A 12,113-nucleotide genomic window follows, 5' to 3' on the forward strand; every position below is an offset into this window, starting at 1 on the left:
TGGAAAACACAGTTCAAATAAAATTGTATTGGTCACAAAAACATGGTTAGCAGATGTTATTGCCAGTGTAGTGAAATGCTTGACGCTGCTGCCGAGTGGCGCAGCGGTCTAAAGGCACTGCATCTCAGTGCTAGAGGCATCACTACAGACCCTGGTTCGATTCCAGGCTGTATCACAACTGGCCGTGATTGGGAGTCCCATATGGCGGTACACAATTGGCCCAGCATTGCCTGGGTTTGGCCGGGGTAGGCCGTCATTGTAATTACGAATTTGTTCTTAACTGACTTTCCTAGTTATATATAAGTAAAATAAGCCAGTAAGGAAACCTGAGCTTAGAGAAAGAACTAGACAAACATTACCCAAGGTAGTTGTGATCAAGATGAACACGTTTTCACATTTACAAATCTGGTAATATAAAACTGGGTGAATGTAAAAACGATGATCGACTTATTACTCAAGAGTAATTTAGTTAACTCTTAGCATTTTCATTTGACTTAGAAAGAGTAGAACCACATTGATTTCAAGTCAGCTATATACCTGAGCACAGATTTTTCAAGTCATTCAGTGCTCTCATGTCAGATTGAGACATTCACTTGAAGTCTTGGCAATCGATCTGCTTTCCATTGATAAATGCAAAAGGTCTGCTGAAATATTCTCTCTTCCATTCTTCTCTATGCTCCCTTGCAGCAGCATCTTCTGGAGTGAGAGCTGGACTCCTTGGCTTCTGACTAGTTATTTCCCCATTCTCTTTCTTTCCATACAACATGTCTGTAGATTCTTATGTTGAACCGCTTGAGATCCGTCATGTTGTCTGCGGAGATCCGTCATCCCTTCGCTTTCTCAGGTGGTGCACCACATTGACAACGTCTGAGAGCTTATCTCGACTCCTGGGTGCTACTGTGCTAGGATGTCAATGGTAACGCTCCATATGGTAACGCTCCATATGGTAACGCTACCTTGTATTTGGTAGGAAGGTTCTTACTCAGCGTAGGTGGCAGTGGTGTAAGTAAGGAGCATTTTGCCATTAATACTGGAAAGTCTTCACGTGGGCTGCAAGCCTCTGTATCCCTACTAGCATACGAGGTGATTATCATCTATTCAGCCATGTCTTGCCTTTTTTGTTTTTTTCTGGCCACTTGGATTGGAACCTGTGCTATGGTCAGATGACATGTCTATAGGGAGGAGAAAGTAGGGAAGAGTTTTGAGAATGCACTCCAATAAATCTAGACTGGACCCAAACTGTTACATACCTATATCCATCCATCCTGCCCTGCCTATCTAAGGTCTTCGAAAGCCAAGTCAACAAACAGATCACTGACCATCTCGAATCCCACCGTACCTTCTCCGCTGTGTAATCTGGTTTCCGAGCCGGTCACGGGTGCACCTCAGCCATGCTCAAGGTACTAAACGATATAACCGCCATCAATAAAAGACAGTACTGTGCAGCCGTCTTCATCGACCTGGCCAAAGCTTTCGACTCTGTCAATCATCATATTCTTACCGGCAGACTCAATAGCCTCGGTTTTTCTAATGACTGCCATGCCTGGTTCACCAACTACTTTTCAGACAGAGTTCAGTGTCAAATCGGAGGGCATGCTGTCCGGTCCTCTGGCAGTCTCTATGGGGGTGCCACAGGGTTCAATTCTCGGACCGACTCTTTTCTCTGTATATATATCAATGATGTTGCTCTTGCTGCGGGCGATTCCCTGATCCACCTCTACGCAGATGACACCATTCTGTGTACTTCTGGCCCTTCCTTGGACACTGTGCTATCTAACCTCCAAACGAGCGTCAATGCCATTACAAAACTCCTTCCGTGGCCTCCAACTGCTCTTAAACGCTAGTAAAACCAAATGCATGCTTTTCAACCGTTTGCTGCCTGCACCCGCACGCCCAACTAGCATCACCCTGGATGGTTTCGACCTAGAATAAGTGGACATCTATAAGTACCTAAGTGTCTGGCTAGACTGTAAACTCTCCTTCCAGACACATATCAAACATCTCCAATCTAAAATCCAATCTAGAATTGTCTTTCTATTTCGCAACAATGCCTCCTTCACTCACGCCGCCAAACTTACCCTAGTAAAACTGACTATCCTACCGACCCGCGACTTCGGCGATGTCATCTACAAAATAGCTTCCAATACTCTACTCAGCAAACTGGATGCAGTTTATCACAGTGCCATCCGTTTTGTTACTAAAGCACCTTATACCATTCACCACTGCGACCTGTATGCTCTAGTCGGCTGGCCCTCGCTACATATTCATCGCCAGACCCACTGGCTCCAGGTCAAGTCCATGCTAGGTAAAGCTCCGCCTTATCTCAGTTCACTGGTCACGATGGCAACACCCACCCGTAGCACGCGCTCCAGCAGGTGTGTCTCACTGATCATCCCTAAAGCCAACACCTCATTTGGCCGCCTTTCCTTCCAGTTCTCTGCTGCCTGCGACTGGAACGAATTGCAAAAATCGCTGACGTTGGAGACTTATCTCCCTCACCAACTTTAAACATCTGCTATCTGAGCAGCTAACCAATCGCTGCAGCTGTACATAGTCCATCGGTAAATAGCCCACCCAATTCACCTACCTCATCCCCATACTGTTTTTATTTATTTACTTTTCTGCTCTTTTGCACACCAGTATCTCTACCTGCACATGACCACCTGATCATTTATCACTCAGTGTTAATCTGCTAAATTGTAATTATTTGCCTACCTCCTCATGCCTTTTGCACACAATGTATATAGACTCTTTTTTTCTCTACTGTGTTATTGACTTGTTAATTGTTTACTCCATGTGTAACTCTGTGTAACCTGTTCACACTGCTATGCTTTATCTTGGCCAGGTCGCAGTTGTAAATGAGAACTTGTTCTCAACTAGCCTACCTGGTTAAATAAAGGTGTTCTCAACTAGCCTACCTGGTTAAATAAAGGTGTTCTCAACTAGCCTACCTGGTTAAATAAAGGTGTTCTCAACTAGCCTACCTGGTTAAATAAAGGTGTTCTCAACTAGCCTACCTGGTTAAATAAAGGTGAAATAAAATACAAATATTCTATAAACCAGAGACAGCATTTTATGACTTGAAATTAAGATTAACAGTTAATTTGATAATCTTCATTGCCATTGACCTTTGGCTTTCATTTGACATGGGAAAATATGTTGAATTTCCCTCAAAGCACACAAAACTTAACTGTTATTTTTACTTCTGTTCTGTCCACAGCCTAGAAGCTGTTAGACTGTTTGTTGATTGGTTTATGGGTTACATGTGGAGTGGCCGAGTTGCCCTGAACAGTCATCTCCACTATTATGTTCAATTATAACAACACAGACAACTGGAGCACTGACTTGACACATCTCTGCAAATACAGGGGAAGCATACTACTGCCTGTGCCAAAAAGATCAGACCTCTTTTTATTTTACCTTTACTTAACCAGGAAGGGGTCATTGAGATTTAAAATCTCTTTTTCAAGAGTGTCTTGGCCAAGATAGTGCTGCACCAAGTCATTACAAAAATGACAGACAAACAACATGAAAAACTACAAGTAATCTAGTAAAATCCATAGAATTCACAAGAGTATAACAAAATCAAACACAGCATATTAAAAACATTGACAGGTCAGGGAATCAGTCTCAAGATCATTCATCAGTGATTTAAAAACATTGACAGGTCAGAGAATCAGCCTCAAGATCATTCATCAGTGATTTAAAAACATTGACAGGTCAGAGAATCAGTCTCAAGATCATTCATCAGTGATTTAAAAACATTGACAGGTCAGAGAATCAGCCTCAAGATCATTCATCAGTGATTTAAAAACACCAATCGGGACAAGTTTTTCCAGTTTAAAATTATTTTGTAAGGCGTTCCAAGACGATGGCACAGAGTACATAAAAGCCCTTTTACCAAATTCAGTTCGGACATTTGGAACAGTTAGCAGGACAAAGTCCAGCGAACGAAGAGACGACCCACCACATTTCTGAACAATAAAAATGCACAAATAAAAAGGTAGTAAACCCAAAAAGGCTTTGTAAATAAAAGTATACCAGTGCCTGAGCCTACGAGTGACTAGAGAAGGCCAGCCAACCCTGGTATACAAAGTGCAGTGGTGCGTAAGGGTTTTGCAGTTTAAAATAAATCTCAAAGTGCCATGGTAAAGAGTGTCAATTGATCTGAAACACTGAGTGGAAGCATTCATATATAAAATATCTCCATAGTCTAGTAAAGGCATAAATGTAGCTGACACTAGCCTCCTTCTGGCTTCATAAGAAAAACAGGCCTTATTCCTCAAATAAAATCCAATTTCAGCTTCAATTGTTTTGTAAGTCCCTGAATATGCCATTTAAAAGAGAGGCCATCATCAATTAAAATTCCAAGATATTTATGAGGTTACAACCTCAATCTCCTTGCCCTGGTAGTAATAGGTGAACGGTTCAGAGGTCTATTTCTTGTTTTGTCAGTATTGAGGATAAGCTTCAATTGACACAAGGTATGTTGAACAGTATAAAAAGCAGTTTGCAAGTTCTGGAAAGCTTTTGTAACAGACGAGGCACAACAGTAAATAAGTGTCATCAGCATAAACATGAAGTTGCACATTTTGGACATTTGTTTAAATAATTTATATAAATAGTGAATAAGAGAGGACCAAGTACAGAGCCTTGGGGCACACCATTAAAGACAGACAATTTAACAGACATAAGCCCATCAAATTGAGTGCACTGAGTTCTATCAGAGAGATGGCTAGCAAACCATGCAACTGCATGCTCTGAAAGACCTACACTCGACAATCTCTGCCTTAGTATAGCATCATCGACTGTATCAAAAGCCTTAGAGAGATCAATAAAAGTGAGACTCAGTGCTATATTTTGTCAAGGGCTTCAGTGATATCATTTAAAACCTTCATGGCTGCTGTAATTGTGCTATGCTTCTTCCTGAAGCCCGATTGGTACATTGATAAAATAAGAGTTCGTTTTTATTTACTATTTTAGCTGTTCACTCACAAGGGTTTCAAGTATTTTCACCAGGGGTGACAGCTTTGAGATTGGTCTATAATTATTTAAAAGAGTTGGATCTCCCCCTTTTAAAAGTCGTAGGACAAATGCTGAGTTCCAGATCTTTGGAATTTCATTACATTCCAGGGATAGATTGAACAGAGATGTGGTTCAGCTATGAAATCAGCTGCCAGATTTACGAAGCAGGGATCCAAAAGATCAGGACCTGCAGGCTTTCTCTGATCTAAGGATTTCAGGGCTTTATGTACCACCTGCACTGAGAATGGCAAAAAGCTAAAAGTTTGACCAGCTCTCACTGGTTCATCCACACAGGGTTGTACAGAGGCAGAGGACACTGGTTCATCCACACAGGGTTGTACAGAGAAAGAGGACACTGAATCAAACAGCCTACCAGATGATACAAAGTGCTCATTGAAACAATTCAGCATTTCAGTTTTGTCATATATAGCAACAGAGTCCTTCAAAACACATGACGGTAATTCATTAACATTACTGTTACCAGACAGACTTAATAGCCTTCCAAAGCTTTCTAGGGCCATTCAGTTTATCAGTGGTAACAGACATAAAATATTCAGACTTGGCCTTCCTGAGAAGAAAAGAACACTTGTTTCGTAACTGCCTAAAAATAAGCCAATCAGCATCAGAACATGATTTCCTTGCTTTAGCCCAGGCTAGAATACGGCCTTGAATAATACAAGACAGCTCAGAAGAAAACCATGGATTATCCCGCCCTTTAACCCTGAACTTGCGGAATGTTTGTTATTTGGGAAAAACCATCATGAAAGAATTTCCAGGCAGTTTCCACATCAGGGATAAGCTCAATCTGCTCCAGTCAAAATAAAACAAATCATGAAAGAAAGCCTGCTCATTAAAACACTTCAAATTTCTCTTACGAATAAAATGTGGGTTTGTCTTTAGGAACCTTAGTATTTCTAACAGCAACAACAGCACAATGGTCACTTAAATCATTACCAAAAACACCAACCACAGAATATTTATGTGGAACATTTGTCCATATCAAATCAATCAGGGTAGATTTATCTGGGCATTTAAGATTTTGGCGTGTGGGTGAGTTAATCAACTGGGTAAGATTCATAGAATTACAAAACATGTTTAAACCATCAGACACCGGCTTTAACCAACACCAGCTGAGATCACCTATCAAGATCATTTCACTGTAAAGAAGTTTAGACAGAAGGTGTGTCAAAGAAGAAAATGCATCACCGAGAGCAGAGGGGGGGTCTATAACAGCCAATCACAGTTATAGAGAGCAGAGGGGGGTCTATAACAGCCAATCACAGTTATAGAGAGCAGAGGGGGGGTCTATAACAGCCAATCACAGTTATAGAGAGCAGAGGGGGGTCTATTACAGCCAATCACAGTTAGAGAGAGAGCAGAGGGGGGTCTATAACAGCCAATCACAGTTATAGAGAGCAGAGGGGGGTCTATAACAGCCAATCACAGTTAGAGAGAGAGCAGAGGGGGGTCTATAACAGCCAATCAGAGTTATAGACCCCCCTCTGCTTTCTATAACAGCCAATCACAGTTAGAGAGAGCAGAGGGTGGTCTATAACAGCCAATCACAGTTATAGACCCCCCTCTGCTTTCTATAACAGCCAATCACAGTTAGAGAGAGCAGAGGGGGGTCTATAAACAGCCAATCACAGTTAGAGAGGCTCTTTGAAACCTCAATATTCAAATCAAGACATTCCAACTGTTTACAAATAGTTTTACTTTGCAACACTTACAGGGAATTTAGTTTTTACATATATAGCCACACCCCCACCTTTCTTAACCCGATCAGTGTGATAAACATTGTAACCACTTATACAAATATCCTTATCAAATACAGACTTGCTGAGCCAGGTTTCAGAAAACACAATTACATCAGCATCAGTTGATTTAGCCCAAATCATCCACACAGGGTGGATGATCTGAAACAATTTTTGACAACAGTATATTTAAATGAAAAATACCAAAACCAGAACTTGATTTAAAATCAGAGGGGGTTTGGAGACATTGCATATCAGGGCCAGGGTTAGGTTGCAGGGGGTTTGGAGACATATCAGGGCCAGGGTTAGGTTGCAGTGGGTTTGGAGACATTGCATATCAGGGCCAGGGTTAGGTTGCAGGGGGTTTGGAGACATTGCATATCAGGGCCAGGGTTAGGTTGCACGTTCCCTGATATCAACAAAAGAAGACTAACTAGGCACCTGTTTAATAACCAAGCACAGCTTCTCTTATTTTAAGAGACCTACTGCAAGCAAATTCTACAAGTGAGTTTCCAGACAATACAAAACAGTCATTTAAAACCATTAGACCTCGGTAGTGACACAAATTCATACTGTTCACATCATGCCACAAATACATCGGCATTCGGACAAGTGGACCGAGTGAAAAAGAGCGAGTTCCTGCAGACAAAATGTCTAATGGACGGGAGAGCACATTGTCAGATGTACTCACCCAGCGACAATGTTTGTTTTCTCCTGAGTTCAGTAAAGTCAGTGCACAAAGCAATGCCACAAAAATTGTCATTTTCTCAGACAAATGTAATTAAAAAATAAATAAAAAATAGAGACCAACGAAGGTAAGGGGAGAGAGGGACAGCGTGTATGTGTGAGTCTGAATGTGAGTATTTGCGAGTGTGAGTAGATTGGGTGTTGAGGTCGATCGAGAGAACGGGTTGGGGATTGTTGAGCTGCCACTGACATCCAGGTGAAGAGCACAAAGGAGCAGCTTGGACGAGACACTCCGCAGACGAAGGAGGAACTCAGGCCATCCAGGTGAAGAGCACAAAGGAGCAGCTTGGACGAGACACTCCGCTGACGAAGGAGGAATCAGGCCATCCAGGTGAAGAGCACCAAGGAGCAGCTTGGACGAGACGCTCAGCAGACGAAGGAGGAACTCAGGCCATCCAGGTGAAGAGCACAAAGGAGCAGCTTGGACGAGACACTCCGCAGACGAAGGAGGAATCAGGCCAGCCTGACATAGGGTCACTTTGGTAAACTTCCAAGTAATGAAGCGTCGAGTTGAGGAGGACCCGTGATCTTTACACCAGCAAAAACAAAATAGTTTGCACTACACAACAAGGAAGTTACTCCACCATAAACAAATAGGTTATTAGTAGGTTAAAATGTACTAGTCACAGACAAACGACTTGACATGCTGCCATCTTGGCAGAGGTATAGCACATATACCTACATTCGCTTATGCTTTTGATAAAGTAAACCTTCATTTATTGGACTGACAAATGTGAGCATCTGACTGACAAATGTGAGCATCTGACTGGAAATGTGAGCATCTGACTGACAAATGTGAGCATCTGACTGGAAATGTGAGCATCTGACTAAACAAATGTGAGCATCTGACTGACAAATGTGAGCATCTGACTGACAAATGTGAGCATCTGACTGGAAATGTGAGCATCTGACTGGCAAATGTGAGCATCTGACTGGAAATGTGAGCATCTGACTGACAAATGTGAGCATCTGACTGACAAATGTGAGCATCTGACTGACAAATGTGAGCATCTGACTGACAAATGTGAGCATCTGACTGACAAATGTGAGCATCTGACTGACAAATGTGAGCATCTGACTGACAAATGTGAGCATCTGACTGGAAATGTCAACTTTAACACCAAATCATCTTAAGCAAAATCCCAATGATCTCTTGACAGGTTTGTATCTCCGTTTAGTACTGCTCCACAACCAAGAAAATAGGCTACATTCTCACTTTTGAGTGTCAAAACACAAATAGCATCTGTGCAACAGTTTAGGGTATAATTCCTTCACGAAGGCCTTTCATCCTCTGGAACTTCAACACTGCATGGCATTGGTTGGCAATCAACAGGCAACAGCCACCTCAAAGAAGCACCATCCAACATGCTCCCTCTCATCTCAAAATACAGAAATTGTCCTGAGCGTTGGCTGTAGAGTGATCTGTTTGGTTTCTTCTTACCTCATTTTTCTAAATCACCCAACATATTTGTGACAATGCTATCAACATTAAAACTAATAATAAACAAGACATCGGGAGATATAGACTTGATTGCCATCTGCTATTTTGTTGTTTAAACTGATACAATCTGTAAAACTGTATTGGCATCTGTTGAGAAGACATTGTGTCACGAATATTACTCAGCAACAAATTAATTTACTCCCTGCACCAGCACCGTTTCAGACTGGTAAAAGAGTCAGCCTCCATCTTATCTGTTGTCCACGATGACGATGGTTCTCCTTGGGTAGGTGTCTACTTCCACCAAGATGTAGCGAAACTCTAACTTCCCAGTTTCAGGGTTCTGTCAAAAGAGGACAAAAGCACATTAAACATTTTTTTTCTCACAACTTAAACAGCCTCTATGCAGATTAGCCAAATCTTAAAGATGAAAATTGAGTTAAAATCAAATTAACCAGATTATTGACACATGAAAGAAAAGACAAAATACTACATGAATATTATGTCTTAACCTCTTTGGATTCCGTGTGCATCGTTCCCTGAGGGTTCTTCCTCTTCAATGTAGAACTTCAGCCTCATGTGCTTTAGTCCATCCTTCATATACTCTACATGACTGAAGAAAACATGCTAGTTATCACACTTACAAAAGTCGGTTTGTTTTAATGAGGTCATTTTGTATTCCTAGTGTCTGAAGAAAGACAATCTTGGTAAAAAAAAAGTGAATTCTCACCTAACTTGCTGTCTTCTACCACGATGGGATGTCTCACCAAAGCACTTGATTGGCTCCCCAAACACTCCAATCACCTGTGGTTTAACAAGATGATAGAAAAGAGCAATCAGCTTCACACCATATTGCTTTAACCTAACCTGTGTTTTCAGATCAGTGCAGATGCAGAGAAGGAGACAAGACGAATGACATTTTGATGGTTAATGTTTAACTCAGTGCTCCTGTATTCCAAGACACATTCCTGCGAAAGGTCAATGCATAAATTAATTGAACTGAAATGCAGACCAAGACTAGATGGTTTTGTTGATGTTATGTTTCTATGCTTGTTCTAATCTCACCTCTGGGTGTAACCTGGCTTCGTTGAAGGCTTTGCTGTAGACCTTGTTGGGGCTGGAGGAGGAGAACAGCTCCTGGAACACCACATACAACAACCCACCTGGGAACAAAACATACAGGTGTCAACAGGTGGGAGAAATACTGCCTTTCAATCAGACTACATCAACTAATGTGGAATCACCAGTTACTCCAAGTCCAATGAGCACAACTATGAGATCTTTGACTGTTGAGAGGGCAAGAACTGTGATTTAGTATACCCTTCTGTAATATTCATACGTGTAAAAATACTGAAATGTAATTGGATGCATTTTACCGCCATATCATACTGTGCTATGATTGGTTAAGACCACCCAAATGGTTAGGTCATCGTCAGTTTGATCCTGGTTGGCGATACGTGAACATGCCAGTTATAACTAGCTAATAAAGAGCTACGTTAAGAAATATCCTGTAGTACTGCATTTTATTATTTTGTACAAAGTGTGCAAAACAAGACACCTTCTAGTACTAAACTCTGATAACTGGAGCAAAGGATGGGCCAATGTCTTATCTTGCAACAAGTGTGATCATGGCCAAAAACAAATCCACTGATTCTGTCCAGTTACTGGCTGATTGTTTGACAATTACATTCCTGTGTTTGACAGACTTACCTTTATGTGCAGTAGGTCATCGCCTAGGTACTGACACCTGTCCACCATCATTTTCTTCTTTACTTCTCAACCTTGTGTCGAGAGAAATGCTTCGATTCGGTGTGCAAAATATAGCGCTCACAATAGCTGAGCGATCTGCGGTCCTGTAGAAAATATATCTGGATGGTGCTGTAGTCGGTTTCTGAAGGTGCACACTGTTTTGCATGCGTTTCCATATTCGAACAACGCATTGCGTTGATAGTGATTGATGTTGCCGCACAGCTTCCAGTATGAAAGATTAGACCATGTTGTCCTCTATTCACGTTGACTTGCTCGCCACCTCAGCTGTCAAAACGCTCTCGGTGTCTGGCCTCTACTTCGCAAACTTTCCCAGTATTAATTAACTGTTACTAAAGTCAAACCATTATACGATATAAATGACCCATAGGAACACAATTCAACCTACATTTCAATAAATACTTGCAGGTCTGTCAGCGTTAAATTTGGAAGCTTACTGTTGAACCTTGGGCGCACGTATGTGTCGTGCTCGCTGTACCCGCGCGAAGAACTGTGGGAAAGTGAGTTTTCTTGGTAGAATGGTCGTCACTAGATACCACAGTCACAAAGTCTTAATTATGGCTAAAACCCGTCTATTTCTACAATTTACCTTCCTAAAATATTATTTTAAACCTAACCACACTGCTACACTTTGTCTAATACTAACCTTAAATTAAGACCAAAAAGCACATTTTTGTGTGCATGACTTTTTACGATTTTGATTAGTGACCACAGCCACAAAGAATCCTGGCTGATATATGTTGTCCCTGACAAGTCCCAGTGAATTATATCAAAGGGAATGCTGTGTTGGATGAAATAGACATCACAGCGAGTTTTTGAAACATGTATATATTAAAACATGTTTATTCTCTTTGATAATATGGGCACTTATTTTAGACTCACTTATTCTAGACTAGGGGAATGGTGCCAACAGTGGCGGTCGGTGCAGTTTTAAGATGAGGAAGTGTGATTTTTTTTAAATTTGTTTTCATGAGCATGGCTTGATTTCTATTACGCCTTTTTGGATGCCTGTAATTCGTATTCCATTCACCCAGCGATGGGTTTAGGCTACTACATGATACTCAAATTTTCCCTTTACCCATCTTGAGGTTGCTACAACCTAGTGTAACAGGGTTGGTTATGTTTCCACTTGCCTCTCATCTGTTACACTAGCCTATGAATGAACGTTTACAACATAGATACAGACAGGTCAAGAGAACTTGAGCTGACAGACAGTGACATATGGACAGACAGTGACACATTCAATACACTCATGCCTGCATTTAGCTGATCTAGGGTGTAATCATTAGGCCAACTGTTGCAACAACAAAAAAAAGTTTCTATTGGACGAATTCAGGTATGTTTATGCACATTTATTTTCCACTGCTTCCAATTAAGAAACC

At 41.4% G+C, this 12,113-nt stretch overlaps 1 protein-coding gene across 1 annotated transcript; it reads right to left on the reverse strand.

Annotated features, from left to right (window-relative positions):
- Nucleotides 1-7,081: 7,081 nt before the first annotated feature.
- Nucleotides 7,082-10,687, reverse strand: LOC109900114 (mitochondrial import inner membrane translocase subunit Tim21-like; the record flags this gene model as incomplete). Its single annotated transcript, XM_031835029.1, is given in 6 exon segments — nucleotides 7,082-9,307; nucleotides 9,477-9,507; nucleotides 9,509-9,577; nucleotides 9,695-9,768; nucleotides 10,030-10,127; nucleotides 10,675-10,687. Coding segments are annotated over 6 exon segments (378 nt in total), but the record flags the coding sequence as incomplete, so codon positions are not given.
- Nucleotides 10,688-12,113: the final 1,426 nt, after the last annotated feature.

Source organism: Oncorhynchus kisutch, linkage group LG11, assembly GCF_002021735.2.
Source record: "Oncorhynchus kisutch isolate 150728-3 linkage group LG11, Okis_V2, whole genome shotgun sequence".
In the NCBI taxonomy this organism is placed as follows: Eukaryota; Metazoa; Chordata; class Actinopteri; order Salmoniformes; family Salmonidae; genus Oncorhynchus; species Oncorhynchus kisutch.